We start from the raw sequence: 20,341 nt of genomic DNA, 5'->3' as shown, positions 1-20,341 counted from the left end.
ATCATTCTAGTATTTCATCTGCAACGAAATACAGTATCTGTGCTGCTTCATCATTTTATTCACAAATAGTCTGTAGAATTATTCCACACAGAAAAAGCATAAGACTAACAGAAGAGTAGGGAAAAGAAAGTATAAACTGTCAACTTGAGCTGCTTTTAAAAGCAGTTCCAGCAGACCATTTTAAAATTATCATTAACAGACAAACTGAAAAAAACTATAAAAATCACAGTCTTTTCTTGTTCCATCCTTTACTTGAAATATCTTCAGGGAATAACTGTTTATAAGGACTTTTCCAAGACTTGCAAACCGCCCTAAGCCAGAGTCATCTTACTAACGACAGATAAATAAATGTTAACATCGTGTTAATGGTGAATATTTATCTTTAAATCTCCTCTCAAAAAATTAACTCAAGTAGAAACACCATTCATCTAATAAAGCCATTAAACCAGTGAAAAAGTGACACTGAAATTTTGGAAAACACCCTTCTTCAGTTAGTTACTCATAAACAGATGGCAAAGGCTTTTACTTCAGACGTAATTAAGCCTGTACTCCAGTTACACTTTGAAAAAATATTATGTAAATATACAAAATATACCAGAGACATTTAAAAAAAACCCAACCACTTAACTAAGCCAACTGAAATTTAGGCAAGTAAAGAATTTTCACTATAAGAAACCAGTTTCAGAAGTAACTTTAACTGAATACTACTCCATCACTATTAAAAAAAAATTAAATATAGCCAGAAACCTACAAGCTTAATATATCCTGATTTCCAAAATATAGAGCGCACATCCAGGATAGCTGTGGGCAATAGCACACCTTTGTCTTTCATAATAACAAAAACAGTATCTATATAACAAAACAAATTAAGTACCACAGCACTAATATACTTTTTGAACAAGGGGTCAATAAGTGTCCAGAGAACTGAGGACAAGGAACCTTTTCTATTGGTTTCCATCTGGTATCTTTAGATCCCAGGTAATCTGACCTTGCTGAAAAATCACAACCTGTCCAATAAAAATTTAACCAAAGGGGAGGTTGCAGCACCCTTGTGTTAACAGCCTCAAACGCCTACATCATAAAAGAAGCCTAACTCAAGCACCAGCTCACGCTAGGAGTCAGAGACCCCGTACACAACTGCTTAAATGTCCTTTTGTCCAAAGTTTCACTGGCGAAGAAATATAAAATTGTCAGAGAGCAACACCCAACTCACCTGGAAGAACTGAAAGAGACAGAGGTTCAGCAGCTCTCCCTGAAGAAAGAATAAGGAAGACACTTTTCTGTAACAAGTGTGGTTAAGGACTGGCTGCCTAAAGGTGCTGTGGAATCTCCATCTTTGGAGAACTCAAGGTCTGTAGACTCCTCTGCAAAACTTGTCAACTTAAGTGAGGTCAAGAAGATTCAGTTTCACCATATAAGGACCAGGTAGTAGTGGAAGAAAACAGAAAAGGAAGCAAACAACCATCATCTTTTTCCTAAGCATCAAAGGACTAGTCACTTTTGCTACAAAGGGTGAGCATGGCAGCAAGGACACCTACAGCCAAACAAAGTAAGTGTGATAGCTCTCTTCTGTCTCACTGATGGAAGAACGAGCTACTAGCATACCAGTAGACTTTACTTTTAATGCTTTCTGCAACTGAGAGGGCTCTTGACTATGTAACACAGTGAGAAAATGCCTTCCCCATCCTCTGCTGCCACTTCCTTCTCTTCTAGACAACTACTCTCAGGCAGAGCACAGAGCTCAGAACCCCAACAGAATAAAGTACCTATCGCCATGTTCAGAGTTGAGTGCTTTTGTCTACTGTTTCTTACTGGATGACAACTGCCTAGTTTGTCTGCAGGGATAATGAGACATCCTAAAGAGACATCCATGCAAACTGTACACATAGCTGATAAGAGAAGTAAGCATTTATAAGGACTTATGATACTTAAGACTACATTAAAACACATGTTTTTCAATTAACTCCATCTAAGCCATAAAGATTGCACTGTAAATTTCCAATTCAAATCACTTGCTACATTATTCTTGGGCAACTATCAACTTCATCAGCAACTATACATATTTTTCTCACCCCTCCCCCCCCATTAAATCTAGTCCTTTTGAGCTGTCCCAATGTTTAAGTGTAAAAAATACTGTTGTATACACATGTTTTAGAGTTTAAAAAAAAAACTCCAGTAGCACTGTTCTACACATTCAATAACATTAAAAACATTCCCACTGGTTTCTGTTGGAACTGAAATTAATTTATCACCATTCCTCTACACTCAAAACACCGCACAGAAATAACAACAGGATACTCTGACTTTTCTTAATTGTTCTCCAAACTTAGCCAGGACAAGTTTGGGAGGCCAGGACATGAGTTTCTCCAAACTCATGCCATTTTTCAGATCACTTTTGTTCCCAATGTTTTCAAAACCATCTGTAGAGACCACATCCTTTACTATTTAAATCAATGATAAGCTTCCATTCACTTTGGTTGTGCAGGGTTTGCATGCAAACAACTGGCCACAGATCTATTACTCACTTATTTTAATTTTACTTATAAAATTTACAGTAATTACTAACAAACTCTTACTACTGTCACTGAATTGCTTATACTCAATTTACTTTTGCTTTCATCTCCCTTTCAGGACAACTTTAATGGGTGTGGGGGAGTGGGCACAAATGTTTCTGTAAATACAGGTACTGTCATCTTGCAAAATGTTCTTAAAATTTTCCCTATCCTCAGAATTTTTTTTTTCTTATTTGACTTACTATTTCTTAATCCTTGAGAAGGTGGCCATTTTATGCATGTGCTTTCTCAATGATAGTATTTTTACTAGATGATAATATCTGGCTTGCTTATTTTAAAATAAACTTGGGCTTTAGCTTAAAAACAAGGAATTAAGAAATGTATTATAAGGATTCAAATCAGCCATTGAGTTTGCTTGCTTTTGTGCATTCTTATCAGAACTGCTTTCTCTGAAACTGCTGAAAAAAGTACTCACAGCAGGCTACCATGGGCTGGCAGATTCACTGCCTCTTTTGCTTTAAACAACGATCCAATATTCTACAACAATCAATGCCTCCATCCAGAAACTGTAAAATGTCATCAGTTTTTGGTTATTACTTATTAGACACAACTTAATGGTGACAGCCAAATTAAAATTAAACATATTTACTTCAACTATGCTTTCAAGTCCAATAACTTTGGGAAATGCTTCTTACCTTTCAAAACAAACAAACAAAAAACCCACTGTGCTTTCTAAGATAACATCACACAAGTATAGCTAAGACACTTTCCTTTGAAGATATCTTAGGAAACAACTTCAACCAACATTAAAACAACATCAAAACCACATAAAACCAACTCCAAGATCTACTTTGATAACAATAATAATGAAAACAGTTTTCTCCAATATCAGAAATTGGAAATTCATGCTGAAAAGCCCTCAAAGTTTAAATACATCTTATGAAACTTCCTGCTTTTCACTTGAGTCCTTTTTTATTTTGACTTATCCCTCAGAAAGACACACTACTGAGTTTTGCTGATTTTTACGTCTCGTTCTGGCATACAAAACGTTTAATTACCAGCACAGAATCTATCCAGATTTTACCAATCTTTTGCTAAGATTTTTATTTCAGGTGCCTAACTAATTTTTAACTCAGTGAAAACCTAACAGTACATGCTTAGCAGGTATAATTTGAACATACATTATTCATTAACATTCAGAGTAACAGATCTCGGGCAGATCTCAGAACCCTAACTGAAAATAAATAGTTGATCTGTTATCCCAATGCAACGGAAAACAGGTAACTCCTAACAATTTCACCACCAGCAAACAAAAGACTGTTGCCAACAAATAATTATATAACTAGAAGCAAAATCTAACAAAGTAATCTAAACTTAACAAAGAAAACCCAGGAAGATAAATAATACACAGTACATTATCCATCTAACTAAATTTTTGCCTTTACAACTACTATTTAAGTGTTCAAAACTTGATTCACAAGCACTTTCACCATAAATAAATTCACAGTACTTTTAAATCATCTTCCAGTGCAAATTTTGAAGTCTTGCTTTTATAATCTTTTACTTCATAACAAAATAACAGCAACAGACTTATAATCCATCCTACCATTCAAAGCAAGAGAAGTCCACCTACAGCTTGTGAACTAACAGACACAAAGTAGGCAATACACTAGCACTATGTCCCACAATCAATGTTGAAGCTGTGCTGCAAAGCAGTAACAGACTGTAGAGGCCAGAATCATGAAGTCACACTGAGATCCAGCCATAGTGCCAGTGTGGTCCCACAAGAGAGCTCTGGGATGTCATCACCATCTCCTAACCATGCACCAATTCCAGAGCAAAATTTGTTTATGCATTCTGAGTAAGTTCCTAAGAGTCCATTATATCTCACTAAGGAAATTTTATATCTCACTAAGGAAATTTTACTTTATTTGTAACTAGAGCTCACTCCTAAACCAAGTGAATGTATTCTTCTAGCATGGAAAAACCTTTCTTTGTTGAAATGTTAGTTTCTTATTAGGGTTGCTCCAGGTTGTAATTTAAGGATATACCTCAATCCATTTCAACTGTGGGCTGTCACTAAAAGGTAAGGTGTCACCTTACTCTTCACCTTCAACTGTACATCCCTAACCTCTCCCTGTAGTATGAGCTTGCCATGTAGCAGAGCAGATAAAATTTTATTCACCTGATTACTAAATTTGGGGGAAAACAAAAAAGTTTACCTTCCAGTAAGATCAGTAAATAAGCTGATGCAATCCATAGTGAGGTCGTGTGATTACCATACACAAAACCACCAGTGAAGAAACACCCAGAAACCACAGTGCACTCCTTTCAGCAGAGGTCAACAGCTGTCCTAGATTACATGAAATTGCACCCTCAGTTTCCACAACTATCAGATCCGCTGACTGACCCCAAGACTCAGCTCCCTCCCACCCTGAAAGGTGAATCCAGCAAAGATGTACCTGAGACCGTTATTGTTACTATTTGCCAGAGGGTAAGATTAGTACTATTTTAGACCTTTAGTTAAGTGTCTCTTCATTAAGGCATTCCATACACTTCTGTTTTGACCCTGATCTTCCTTTCCTGTAAAGACAATAAAACTTGCTGAAAAGAAATCTGTCAGCTTAAGTAACTGTCTCTTCCTTACCCTAGTAAATACAGTTTTAGAGTTTGTTATAATTAATATAGTATTATTCACTACATTGTTTGATCCACTCTTTTCAAAGGTGGGTAAAAAGAAAGTGCTCACACTAACTGCTAGAGATCTCACCACTGTGGTTGGTAGTCACCTTATCATTGGTACACAGAATGAAGGGCCAATTCATGTTAAAAAAAATAAATAAATATTGTTTGTCTATGAATAAAAGGCTTCACTCTACAGAGTACTACCATAGAATTTCACCAAACTCTCCATTTATCAAAATTTGTTCCTAAACTAAAGAATTGGTACATAAGAAAAATTCTCTTGGGGTCACTATTCAGCAGTACAACAAACAGTTTGTTTTTGAAACAGCTAAAGATTACATTCCACTGGTCCACTGAGTAAACTAATACCTTTAATAATTTTATCTGGCATGCTATGGTATTAATGAGTCTCTCCCCCCTCCCTCAAGAAATCCTTTTATACAACAAAAGGAAGAAATGTCACAAATATTTACCTAAAGCTCTAAAATTTCTTTTTCCTAGTTATACATTATGATTACTAGCAACATAAATAATAAATATATAATATAGGTTATATGGTAACATGCATATCTATATTAGTAAAATATTTTAAATTGCTTATCTATTTTTACTGTCTTTCCCAGTTAAAAAAAAAAAAAACCACATACAAACTCCTACAAATCTGCACAAAAGGACGAGAACATTTGTAGGTAAGCACTTCTTGCAAAATACATATGCCTGAATGTGTACATATGACATTAGACTATCCGCATTCTTACACATTAATACCAAGAAGACTCATCAGAACAGTAAGCCTGACGGTGAGAGCTGCTGACTCTAATAATAACAGTAGCAATAGGAAAACCTAGCATATGATGTATTTATAGACTTGGGAGATCCCAACACTAACCCAGGGGATGGGAAGAAGGCCTGGACGATGACATAAAACCACCGCATTGTTAGCTGGCCTTTTCCCAAGCAGCTGCATGAAAGAAGTCTTGGTGAAAAGTCACACAAAGAATGCTGTTACACAGCATTCCTGATCATCATCCAGTGGAATCAGATTTCAAAGTAACAACTTGTACAGCAAAATCAAGCCTTTTAGGCTTACAGAAATTTGTGGACAAAGATTACTGTAAGAAAACTATTTAAACAGGAGATGCACACTATTAGACACAACTGAACAATTTGCTTAAAAAAAACAGACTGCATACTCAGTATTAGGAAAAGATAAAAGAATTGGGATTCAAAAAATTATAATCAGTTCAAATGGTCATGATTTTACTTCTTCCTCACAGAGCATCAAAAACCCAAAGGAAATTACTGCAACAGTTAAGGAAACGTTATTGAATTGAGAAGGCCCAAAACTGTCAAATAATCTACAGTATCTTCAAACAAATGCTCACTTGCTGCTTTTCTGGTTTTCAAAAAAAAATGTGTTTATATTTTGTCCAACTACTAATCCACATACAGAGTACAAAGCTAAAGAAAAGTTAATCTCTCTTTCAATAGCCTTCTTACACGTAAGACAGCAAATCAATAAGCAACTCATATACATATCAGTTTTTCTCATTTTAAAAAACTTTTCTATTCAGTCATGTGTTTAAAACCGCAGTGGTGCCCCTAAATGAACATGAATACCAAATTTAGCAAGGAATTTTGTCAATAAATATATTCAAACAGAAAAGTTCCTTTTTCAACTCAATCCTACTTTTCTACTTCTAGTATCAATTAAAAATAAATAAATAAAACAAAACCCATTAAATAACCTAACAGAATTTACAGAACTGCAGTGTCTGAACATTGAAAAAGTCCTAGTGTTTATGGAAAAACTAACTCCACAAAGTCCACATATAGGTAAGACTATTTTTTGTTCACAAAACTTAACCATAGCTGTAAGACAGTCACAGATATTAGGTAGTCAAAATATTAAAACATATTCAAAGCTTATTCCTAAAATTTCTGACAATCAACCTGATCATAAGCATGCATTGTCTCACTACTCTTAACAAATTAATTAAATCAAATGTGCAGCTAAATACAGTCAACTCTTAATAATCCTTAGCACGGATAACCCACTGACAGATGAGCCACACCATGGATATTAGTCCAGGCTACACTCTGCTAAATGCAACTGTATTGTTTCCAAGATCTGTGCAAGTGCAGGAGCAGAATGACCATTTTCACACAGCGTGAAGAGACTGAACAAACATGTGCAACCAGACCTTAGCTGCTTCTGTTCAGGGTCAGTTCAGGCCTCCGACAATGGAAAGCACAGGAGGGACACTGAAGCAGACTAGGACATATTCCGTTCAAATCCAGACAGAATTATCTCTTGGGGCTCACTACAGGTTCTGATTACAGCGACAGCAGCCACCATCACCAAGCCAAGAACAGGCAGGCATCTGTGTAGTCTCCAGTGTACCAAAAAAGGCTACGAGCAACAACAAAATCCATTTCCACTTGGCACTTCACATGAACTCTTTAGTCCTTCCAGATCCAGACACACAAGCAACTTGGTGCAGAACCATCTGCATGAGTTTCCAACACTAAGTGGAACGTTTCCACAACACTGTCTAGAAACCACTTGGCTAGTACAGTCACTACGATCTAGGATAACTGAACTTCCCCTATCCCACTCCACCTCCAATAACCCAAATAGCCAAGAGTTAACTATGGTTAACCATGGCTGTAAAAATAGTTAATGCCTCAAAAATGTAAATTATCCATGTCTTGTTTTCAGAGCAGATGCAGAAAACAGTGCACTCAATTTTAAGAACATTCATCAGGCAAAAGCCTTGCTAAAATCAAAACTTTCATTCCAATTTCAGGATCTGTCCTAGTCTTGAGGTAGTGTGAATGTTTAGACTAGTGAAAGTATTATGTAATTAATGAGAAAAATTTGTACCAAAAAATGGTGACCCATAATTACATTCGTAGTCTATGTTAGAGAACACTAAACCATACTGTAATCATTTTGCAGTCTAGAGATTCCATGGCATCATGTACAGTAGATTTGCTTCTCTAAAATTTCACATTCAGCTCTGGTAAGGATAATGTATCATTTGGAAGACATATAGAGAAGGGGAAAGGGGATGGTCCATTTTCTGTACAAGAAATGCCCAATCAGTCTGTGCTCCTTCATCTTGAAAAGTAAACAGAAGAAGAATATAACAGAGGTCTATAAAGCCAGAAAGAGTATTGAAAAGGTGAACATAGAATAACTGCTCTTTGTCACCTCCTATCACTTAGCAAGTGCCAGTGGCATCACATAAAACCGTGAGGTAACAGGTTCAAAACAAACCAGCATACATCTTGACACATTGTACAGATCAACTGCAAAATACCTTGCCAGACAACATTATGGACACTAAACCTTTATACAGGAGGGTACACATGAATAGTGTGATGGACTCTTGTTCCATTAAACACAAAAATACCATCTCTGGTTCAAGAAGTCCTAAAGTGTGAATTCTTGTAGGCTGGGAAATTATTCTGAGAAAATATACAAGAACTTTCCCAAGAATCCAGTTCATACTGATAAAGAGAGCAGGCCAAATTTTGTTTGGCCTCCACGATATGCTCCTCCTCTCTTACAATCTTAGGCTGGCACTTCAAAGTTCTGTATAAGATCCATGACAGTACTGCTCCAAGAATGCTGTATTTATGGTATCACTGAAAACTGTAATTCCATATTTGCCATAGATGATACTGGACAACCCAACATTAACCCTCAGCAATTGTACTGATAAGCACGACTAAGGTACAGTAGATGTCTCCAACCAGAAATATAAAACCTAAAAAACAAATCTAAAGAAGTGCTGATCTCCAGAAAGTCATATAAGCAGTAACAGGCCAGTAAAAGGAGAGAGAGAGAGAGGAGGAAGAACGCACACAAACAAACTTCACGCCACTTGGGGGGGCAGGGACAAAAAAAACCCCACAGCATGCCAATACAACCACACCATACACCACCATTACTATTTTCTAGTCAGTCAGTAATACTTAAAAACAAGTTTGATTCCCAGGCTATTTTATCATATATATCTTATAGTGCCCCCGAGTTCGTAAAGACAAGATAACACCATTACATAAGAGCTATAAGATTAGGTGGTTTCAGGTACAGTTGTGCAAATGACTTAAGACAGCTAATGTATAGGCTGCTACTAAAAGAATAGTCTTGGTCATTCCCCTATATCAGCATTAGCATGGTCAGCTGGGTCAGGGAACGGATTTCATTTAGCTGAAAATGAACGGGGGGGGGGAGAGAGAGTTTTAAATGCTAGCACTATCACAAAGGAGGAGGAAGTAATGCATAGCAAGGACCCTCCCTGCAGTAACACCGTCTTACTGAAGGTTAAAAAAATTGTGGAACTCTATAGTAAAAGCTCAGTAGACCAAAAAACATTAAGACTACTGACATAAAAGAAAATACAGCATCTTCCACACCCAAACAAAACACATTTATTCACATTATTAAAAAGCAAATATCCAGAAGGTTGTTACCAAAAAAAAAAAAAAAACCAAACCAAAAAACCCACACTACAAGAGCAGCAGACCATGTATGAGCTAAGTCATCTGCATATTTGAAACAAAAACTGCACTGGATTTCTGGCCACAAAATGAAGTTACTTGTTGCCAGAAGGCAGAAAGAAGCATAACTTTATATCACTGACATAAAATCAGTAATTTCTTCACTTGTTCTGAAAAGCTAAGACCATTTAATTATTTCTATACTTACAGAAACACACCATAATTACAAATTTCTAAAGCTGGATCCTTACAAGGTTTTATCAGAAATGTTTGTTTCAAAGTTTTTTCAGGAATACCTGCATCTTCTTATTATTTCCCTTGGCAACAAATAGTATAACAGCATTAAAAAAATCCCAAGTATTAACCTACTGTAAATATAATTTTAAACTGGCAAGCCCATTACATGACCTTCAACAATATTTCCTTAAGTCTGAAACTCTTCTGGCACAATCCCTTGTTAGGCAACTCTTTGAAAGGAAAGCTTCAGGTTAAGAATGTAGATTTCTGAAATGAAAACCAGTTGGAGTTCATTTTTTCCAAGGTTCGCATCCTTCTGTAAAGCTGTTATTTAAAGGACATTTGGTCCATAATGTAGAATTTGCTGTATTCAACACCATAGACAAGATCTATTACTGAGGGAGGGATGCTTCCAGAAGGTGAAGTACAAATTCTTAAGACTTACCTACTATGAAATTTTCACTATGAAGCTTTCACTGATGAAAATAGTTGGTCATGAAAATTATAATAGGGACAATACTGTTCATACAGTGTAACATCTTTGCTATTTAAACTTAAATAATTTCAATCTTATACAGTAACTCATTCAGACAAGAATTCATAATTACAATTAATACAGCTATAAGAGAGATAACTAATATGATGCTCAGATCTTTGACGCACATTGTCAAAATATGTTCTCAAGATTTTATGCAAAGAAAGTTTCCAAATTACCATACAGAATAGCAAGGCATTCCCAAACACCACTTTAAGTATAAAACCAGAAAACACTTAATCTACTTCACACTTCACGAATTTTACTATATATTTCAAGAGATTTGAGGCTTTCTTATTACTTATTTCCTAAAAAAGCAAGTGTCCAGCTGCCACTTCTGAAGAAATTGATTCAACACTGCCATGTATCAACCTGTCTGAGAGAAAGAATAGTTCTAACGCTTAAGTACTGGGCTGGCGCTTAAGATGGTAGTTTCACTAACACACAGACAACACAGACTTAATACAATCTCCCAACACTCACAAATGACACTAAGTTCACTAACATGTTTGAGATAAGCAAACACTAGCATGGTGAACACTAGAGTGTATAGTGTACGTTGCAAAAGCGTAGACAAGGGAAACGGTAGATCAGCCCGAACACAAGCAGGCTCTATGTTCCTGCAACTCAACTGCAACAGAAACAGCAAAGCTGCATCAACTGCGTCAACACTAAGCTAAGATATAAATTAGTTAGAATATTACATATGCAGCATAAAATGTCCAGAATACAATTTACATAGAGTGTCCAACTGAAACCCAGAATCCTGATCATACTTTCTCCTCCCACAAGAGAAAGGGCTCAGTATCAAAATGACCAGGCTATTTACAGATAGATGATGGACATGAATTTAGAAGTATCTAGTAAAGAGAGAAGAAGGAATTCCAGAAGTGACTGAAAAGTTAATTGAAATTTTTCATTCATATCACCCAGCTGCGAGTATAAACATAACCAACACAGGATATTCAGTGGAGACTTTCTCTAGCAGTTCTACTCAGCAGGAGCAGAACTGATTATAACCTGAACTATGAAATTAGAAAGATGCAAGGGACAGGTAATCACTACTGTAACTTTTCAGCTCTAACTTCTTTGTTACAGAACGTATTAGTAAATCAGGCATGAAAGAGCTATCCTTTGAAAATGCACTGGTGCATCCAGTCTGGGCTACAAACATAAAAATTCCACTTTCCTCCATGAATGGTGCACTTTCAACAGCTTTCTATAAACATCCAAACTCCAACTAAATACACATAAAATTTATCCTTTTTTCCCATTAAAATCTTATGTTAAAATGCAGTTTCTCCTTCATTGTAACTCTTTCTAAAAATAAAACTAAGAACAATGATTGACGTTCTCAAACTAAATTCAACCTAAATTGGAGAAATAAAGGTTATTGTAAAATAGTTCTCTTTCCAAACCAGCCAGTGCTTTAATTTATGTTTAGGATCCCTATGATTTTTTTTTCACAGTCTTATTTCCCTCATACAAAATAAGAGAGTTCACAAAAAATAAGAATAAAACTTACCCCCATTATCTGTTCTCTTTAAAGCACCATCCTTATGAGGGCATAATTCACATCTCTAGGAAAAAAAAGCAAAAATAAAATAAAAAAATGGAATGATCATAGGAGCATTGAAAAAGAAACCACACACATCAAAACTGTTAGCTGTCATTAAGGAAGCAACCATTCTTTCAAAGTGAATGAGTGTGTTTTCCCTTAACCTTTGCTTGAATATTAATGTTAGCTTGTCACAAACTAAGCTTTCTCCTTCAGATCTTGAAACTATGATATATTTAAGCTATTTGCAGTCCTACCTCCAAGTTTTTATTCCTGGATTCCATACCCTGGAATTCTGGAGACAAGCCTCCAAAAACTATAGCATGGGGTAGACTCGCTTGATAGGAAACTTGGGCACAGTCCAAAGACTCCCTACCATATTTCCTTCTCCTAGGATCTCTGTATTCACCAAGGTGGTCAATCACAAAGACGTGCCATGGATATATTAGCACAGGTGCACATACTATAGCTGACTTCACAGTCTCTGCTGACTCTCACTTACCCTGAGAGACCAAAAATAATCTCGCTTTCTGTCTCAGAAAAAGGAGGTCAGAAGTTGACTCATCCTTGAAATTCGCCAAGACTGCATGTCTGGAAACACGTAGTTTGACATCGTATTCTTCTGACATACACCAGGATCACAACAGTACAATCTTTCTGCTATCGCTGCCTCTATCAAGTTCCTAATATCAAGTTTATCTCTAAGTGTTCTAGAGCAGTGTGAAACAATTCCAAAGCACTTCAGAGATGACAGAAATGGAAGAGGTTTGACACACATTCCACTTCAACCACTCCAAATGACATGCAAAGGAACACCATTATAGGAGATCCTATACCTAGAAATCACTTTATTAAAACTTTTATGAATTCCCAAATTAGGGACAACTCAAAGCATACCAATCTAACAAGCTTTTTAAGAAACTGAAGAACAGTATGGTCATCAGATGCAACCTTAACACCACATCCTTCAAATGGAGAAGAACATCTGGCATCAATACAGATCTTCTTTGTGTTCCCTGAACAGTACTATTCTCCATTACCAGCTAACTGGCAAGTCAGCAGATAAAGGAGCCTATGATGCTAGAAGTGACTCAGAAACAGATTGTCCAAACTTATTTGAGGAATGAGAAATTCCATTCCTGAAATTCATATGGCTGCAGTATACCTTGAAGACTATCTAGTCCTCTTAACCTCTAAGAAAATTGATATTAGCAGCAAAGAGGCTTTCACAAAGGGTAGAATAGAAAAGTTATTGAATTATTTTTGCTCAGTACATTGGTATACACAGCTGCACACAGGAAGCAGAATCTTTACGATTGCTGCTTTTTGTCTTTTCCTTCACTCATCCCTCCCTCACAGTCACCCACTAAAATGATCAGTAATTTACTGACACACAGTATTAAACCTATGGTGAAATTTAGAGATAAAAGTGATTGAAAATTTCTGAATCATTCTGTGAGCTGCCTGCAGACTGGGAGCATTACACCATTTTTTTTTAACATCAAGATTATAAGGACTTCCTTGGAACTGAAATGAACTGATCAGTTCATTTTAAACAAAATCCTACGTATGCAGTATGTATGTGAGCTGTATCTTAACACTCCAGCTTTCCAAACATTAAATATGAGGTGCTGAGAGACACTCAGTACCAGTAGGTTCATTTCAGTGAATTCCCCATACACTGAATCAGATTCTCAAAGCAAGAAGCCTGGTATGTATTGACAGTGGCAATGCAATAAAGTTTGTTCCCACCCCAAAGCTGCGAGCTAGCAACTTAAGGCCAGTGGGCAGACATGATATATCTACCTCTGAGACAAGGGACACTGTTAACATAGTCTACCTTGCCCCACCTCTGCAAGCCTGTGGAAGTTTGACATACATTTTCACTAGTGGCAAAACCAGTTCTGGAGGTTCTCTTCTTCCTTCCACCTCTCCCTTATTAATCTCTCCCTCCACCACTCCCTCAGCTGCTGACCCAACTATCTGTAGGGCTGCACCTTAAACCAGATCAGTGAAATGGAGTGAAATTAACTTTTTATTTTTAACATTTTTAATTCAGGTCATATCACTGATGCAATTTAAGCATAATCCCACAATCAGTTGCATCAGCAAAATTGAAGGCAGGGAACCACAGCACTGCAGCATTAATAATTAAAGAATTAGCACACTTCTTGAGCAAACTTTACCACAAAATTAAAAAATTTAAAATGATCACAGCACACTGAGCAGCAAGGAACTGAACCAGTCCTTTATGCAGAAGAGTTAAGCATGCTCTATTCAGTCTCTTCAGAGTTCAGCTTCAACTAATTTCTTTTTGTCTCATAGCTCCAATAGGACTCAGGTCCATTAGGTCTTCCCTCATTACTCCTCTGCAGCCCTGGCTGCAACCAGTCAGAGAAGATACAAGACAGCAAACTGAAATAGAAGAGCGAGCTTTGACAGCAGAAGAAAACTTGAGTACAGGGAGTTCTGCAGAGTATCCTCTCACTGGCAGGGAGCAGCATTCCTGCACTTGGCTCTCATGGAGCTAGAGCTGGGCAACTGTGCAGATACTTGCACTCTGATGACACAGAGCACTTCCAGTGCTAGGAATTCCGGCTACAATCTGGAATAAAGTAGCACCCTAGTTAGCTAACACACCAGTCACCGTTTCCACTTCCCCCTCTAGGTTACGAATCTAACTCCTTCCCAGCCTCCACGCTCTCAGATTCTGTCACCCATTTCCACTCTCCCAAGTTTCAGTATGCACCACATAGTAACACCAGTAGCTTTGCCAGGTGGGAACAGTGTGCTTCATCCCTTGAGATAAGTCACTAGTAGAGAACTTTTCTTTTTAACTAACACTTTATTACTAGTTCTAAAATCTTAGAGCAATATAGCATTAAAAAAAAAGTGACAGTTTCAGCTAAGAATTTGCAAAGTGACTGAAAAAAAAAAATCTTAGGTACTTTCAAAATGTTTAAATACCTGTTGTTCCAAAGATGCTGTAGGAGAAAGGAAAGGAGATAGTTGGGTATATATGTATTTCTTATTTGAATGTTTTTGTCCACGCAGTGTCTCCTCCTTCCAGTTTACTTAAGGACAGAGCTTGGAGTTTAAGTGCACAGCAACAGCTGAATCTCTCTAAATGCCACATCACGTACAACTTGTATGATGGAATAAGGCTTTGATCTCTACAACACAGTGTAAGGAATAATCTGACCATCTGTATTGTCTGTATTTGAGCACACGGACCACGCCAGGGCTCACTCCTCCAGTTGTGCATTTTAAGTCTTAGCTCTGGCAAAGGATTTCTAACACAGATTTATTGTCTGAGCATTCAAAAACATTGTGGGGAGCTACTAAACAAGCTGGGCGGGTGGGGGGTGGAAGGGGTAGCAGGGGCAGACATGACACCCACAGATATTACAACATAAATAGGGCAAGCTCTTACAACTGATCAACAGTTCAGATAAACATCATCAGGTTAGACAGTGCAAATGTGAATACCCAAGAGGCTGACTGTGACCCAAGAGAATAAACACATCCTTTGGTGTGCTGAAGGGCACCAGTCCTATAGCAGGGAGGGGCATCAGTGCATGCGGTGCTGTAGGTACACCCAGTTGAATTAGATTTGAAGGGGAGAAGTGAAAGAGACACAAATACTGGCTGAAGGAAGACCGAAGTTGTAGCAAGTGACATTGTCCCTTCCTTTCCTGTCCTTACAGAGTGTAACATGGACATCTCATTTTTGCAGCTCTTTGGTGGAACAGACTAAGTTCATGGATCTAGCTTCTGTCCAAGGACAATTCAGGTGAACTCTTGGCAGGAATTGCTTTGGACTGTGAGGTCTCCTGTAGAGGACTAAAGTGAAACCAATCTCAAAGTTCTGCAGCTGGAACAGTCTGACAGTGTGACTGTCACAACTCACTTCTGAGCTACATAAGCAGCAAGTTAATTAAGTGAGAGAAGACTGATCCTGTAACCTTTGCATCCAGGCGAACTGAGACTGCCTGAGTCTGATGCCTCCTGAGGGGTCCAATCTTCAAAAAAATCACCCAGCAGAGATCTAAAATGGACAAAAGTATGGGAGGCCCATGCAGAAGGGGAAAGAACCAAATCTTTTCTGTCATTGTTAAAAAAGTAGCAATAACCAAGAAGAAATAAAGAGCAGTGAAATTAAAAAAAAATAAAGAATGGAGGTGTCCACTAAAGATACCCAGCAGAAAAAAGTTCCAAGACCAGAAGACCAAAATAACAGAAGTAAAGAAGGAGCTAAATAAACCCATCTTCCTATACTGAATTAGTTACAGTCCAATTTGGCTCCACTGCATTGTGGCACAAAGTTTTCTCCCCCTGTTTTAGATAAATATGCCTTTCCATTTTAACCAGGACTAACAGCTACCTTAACCAGCAGTAGATAACATAAGACAAATCTAATTACTGGAATTGTCTCGGTTAAACTAACTCAACCAGTTTTTCAATTGGAAATGGAGGAAAGGCATAGAGAAGCTGATTTAATCCAATAAACTACCTTATTCATGTTGAAAAGAGAAAAAGCAAGAGACACGTAGTAGATAAGGAAGATAAAGATAGGAACGAGACTATACAAGTAGGAGAGGCGAAAAAAAGAATAGTAGGAATATAGCATTGTTCTTCCCTCAGGATTCTGTAAGTTTGGAGCAAGTTTCATAAAGCATCATCTACAGATATCCATTATATGCTATCTCTTGTTATAGGAAAACAAAGGTCAAAGAATTCTTGTGCAAGTAATTTGCTGAATTCTGGTCCAAGGTAGGCCAATGGAACCATTCACCTGAATAATGACTGTCAGCCAAGTAAAGTCCTGCAAGACTGAATTCCCAGCATTGCAATGAGGCAATAAACTGTGTGTATCAATATGACCTGTTAACCTAAATAACACAAGATGATCTACAGCAGATTAAATAGACCACAGTTTCTAAAAGTTAGCTGAGAAATTAGGCTGCAGTTCCAGCTGACTTTACTTCAGGCTCACTTTAAGCTAACATAATTGTGCCCTGCTGCCAAAAGAAGATCACTGGCCATCCCCTGCTGTGTACTTTCTACTGCCTCCCTTGCTCTGGGAAGAGCATTCATTTGACTGCATGGAAAACCTAATCAGCAAGCTAAAAGTAAAATACTTTTTTTTTCAGCCAGATCACTTCTTTGAGCCATCTTTCTGTAAGGCCATATGAACAACAATGCCAGATAAAAAAAATGTAACAGGACCATAGATAGGGAGTAGGGAAAGGATACAACCACCCTGTTCAGGAAGCAGCATCATCTCTGCTGGCTATCCACGAGTATGGAATTACAACCAAGGATTAAAAAAAAAAAAAAAAAACCACACAAAAAAACCCACCACACCACCACACCACCCAAAACAAAAAAACACAGCACCACACCACCCCCACCCAAAAAAAAGAAAACGAACCAAAACCAAAAAACCACACATACACCACACCTGAAACAGACTAATTTAATTTCAGTAGTAATACAGACATATTTCTTGGGCTCAGACCCAGACATATTTATTAGGCCAATTTTGTTTTTGTATTTCTCTGACATTCATATATTCCAAGTTTTTTTAACAGGCATCAGCCATATATACACAAACTGTCTAGTTTACAAGCTTATTTTCCCTCCCAAGCTGTACTATACCCAGCATGATACCTATGCTTCCAGAACAGGTTTAATTATCCAAACTACATTTGATCACAGAATTACTGTTTCTTATTGCTTGACAACAGCAAACAAACAGTACTTAACTGAAAGGAACAACTTTAAGAGATTGCAATACATGACCCTTAAAGTTACAAATAACAAAATAGCAAGTTACATAAAATCAGCATCACAGTTCTTGAAACCTGACACTCAATTGCTTTCAATCCTTCCATCAGCAGGAGTTAAAACTTGACATACAAAACATTTTATTCTGCTGCTTCTGTTAATCATTAATCAAACAGCAGACTGGTTAAATCCATATGGTTTTATTGCAAGTTTTAGTTCACATTTTAGTGAAAACAAACCCTGCACACACTCCACCAAATTCTTATGACTTTCTTAAAATTAACCTAGGAGGAGAGAGTCAGTTGCCAAGCAGAAGTCATTTTATTGCTTTACTTCTGAATTTGCTTCCAAATACATCTATTTTACAGACTGCCATGCTACTGGGTACTTCTGTATATATCAAAGTGCACTAACTCAACACGCTCCCCCAAAGCACATGGACAGAGTTAAAGGTAAGCAAAGCAGCTGATCAGAAGGTTCATTTCTAATCAATGGCTTTCCAACTGGCAGCCCCTGATGCTCTTAGCAACCTTGTCTCCCATTCATCGGTAGTTACGAAGCCTGCAGCACAGCTGATTGCGTCCAGGTATTCATCTCCCAAGTTCTGTGGTACAGCTTCACCTACGTTCACCAATATTCCATCCCATTTTGTCTCACCGTTGGGTGTTAGCAGAAGGAAACATACAAAAGTCACCTCTACTACTCTTTATCATATATAAGATGATCTTTCCCAATCCTACAGACTTCAAATATGCTAGATAGTCTTATACACTACTACTTCAGATAATACAAAGTATCTTAATATGGGTTAAAAAAATGGTTTAGAAGAGTGAAGACATCCATATGGGTAGTTATTGCAGTTAATGTAAAACAACTTAACGCTGGCAGACACACACCCATTGCTGTCAAAAACATAAAAATTCAGGGGGGGGGAGGGTATCTAGAAAACAGCCCTGGATACAAAGTTGATCACAGATCATGTCTAGAGTTTCAGTTATGCCAACGCTGCACATACGTCATCCTACCTATATGTACCTAGTTGAAGTTCTTTATTCACTTTTTTGATGAAAAATCATCTTCTAAGTTCAAAATGTTTTTGCCATTTATTTTCCTTCTTCCCCAAAGGGTGTGAAATTAGTATTCCATCTTCTCCAGAGGAATGAGTCTTACATTTTCTCATCTTCCTTTCATACTTCTCTTTCTACGTCCCTCTTCCCCCTAGTGTTTTGGTCCATTTCTTTGACAGGAAAAAAAAGTGTAAAGAAAAATAACACACGTACATCAGAATGAAACCACTGAAAATAAGAAAAACTCTGTTTTCCCCCTAATAAACCTGGAAAAATTTGGGGTCATTTTAGTGATTAGTTCGTGTTAGATTCAGGCAAATATGGTACTGAACAACCAATGTAAACATAGCTCCCACTATAAAGAGACACCATACTCTAAAGACACTTACATAAAAGTGTACTAATTACACCACAGACAACTAGATTATACTTAACAGAAAACCTCACTCAAGTTCAGCTAATCAGAGGGTATCTACAGAAGAACAAATGCCTTAGAGCCTACAAAGGAACAGTTTTTGCAAGATTAGACAACCAGAAGAAGAAAATCCCACAGATATTTGCAGAGTGGTGCAAACCAGTATACTGGAAATTTAGATCTTGGCATAAATTCTATCAATAGATGAGAATTCAGAGGCAGTTAGTACAAAAACAGACTCAGCAACAGGATGCGTACCAGACTGACCATGTCTACATCTGCTGGCATTAACTTACCCCAGCCCTCAGAACCCAGTGACATCTCATTTTTCCGTTCACCCCTTCAAACTATCTTCTATGAAGCAAAAAACAATACTGCCAACAGACAAAGACTAACCAGAGAAGATCATTCTCAGAGCCCTTGAAGCCTCCAGAAAGTCCAATAAAACTCACAAGCATTCCCAGATGCTGCTGAAATTACTGAACCTCTACCCACACCAAACTTAGGCTATCTATTCATGTCAAATCCTTTTACTCTGATATTTTACTAGTCTTTTCTTTGGTGATTTTTCCTTAAAACCAATTAGGTACTTCGAAAATTCCCATTAGGGTTTATTTCTGATTTTTACACCAACGCTTTATAATACTTGCCAGAGTCAAAACATCATTTTTCACTTGTTCAGTACAGCAAAAAGGATGAAATGCACAACCCCTTTTCCAAAAGCTTCTATAGGAATACATGGCCCAGCCAATGAAGAGACTGCTATCTACAAAACCAAATGCACATTTTCTTATTTATCCGTTTCTAAACTACAGCTGGATAGCAATATACCTTATCAGTAGTCTCAACCCGCAGTATTTTAAGACCTTACTTATAAACCCACAAAATACCCACCTTCAATATTTTGATCTAAATGGCTCTATAAATGATAGCTCGCAACCATGCAAGTATTTGAAGCAGAAATCAGCAAGTAGCTAACTACACAATTTTTCAACCAATGTATCTGAAGAGAAGCAAACTGAAGTTCCA

The 20,341-nt window shown here is 37.3% G+C and overlaps 1 protein-coding gene across 10 annotated transcripts in view; it reads right to left on the bottom strand.

The window, feature by feature from the left end:
• Positions 1 to 20,341, bottom strand: part of MLLT10 (MLLT10 histone lysine methyltransferase DOT1L cofactor) — a 143,295-nt gene that overhangs the window by 101,033 nt on the left and 21,921 nt on the right. For 9 of the 10 annotated variants that reach the window (XR_012041216.1, XM_072854427.1, XM_072854426.1 and 6 more), the window contains one exon: positions 12,008 to 12,062. Coding sequence is in view for 8 of the 10 variants with exons in the window: in XM_072854427.1 (XP_072710528.1) it covers positions 12,008 to 12,062 (55 nt within the window). In the remaining 2 variants the exon portion in view is untranslated. Of the gene's footprint in view, positions 1 to 1,213; positions 1,248 to 12,007; positions 12,063 to 20,341 lie in introns of those variants that run through there. The other variant, XM_072854433.1, reaches the window with a different exon arrangement.

Source organism: Ciconia boyciana, chromosome 2 (assembly GCF_034638445.1).
Source record: "Ciconia boyciana chromosome 2, ASM3463844v1, whole genome shotgun sequence".
NCBI lineage: Eukaryota > Metazoa > Chordata > Aves > Ciconiiformes > Ciconiidae > Ciconia > Ciconia boyciana.
The sequence above is the reverse complement of the archived record's forward strand: the minus strand, read 5'-3'. Positions and strand labels throughout refer to the sequence as shown.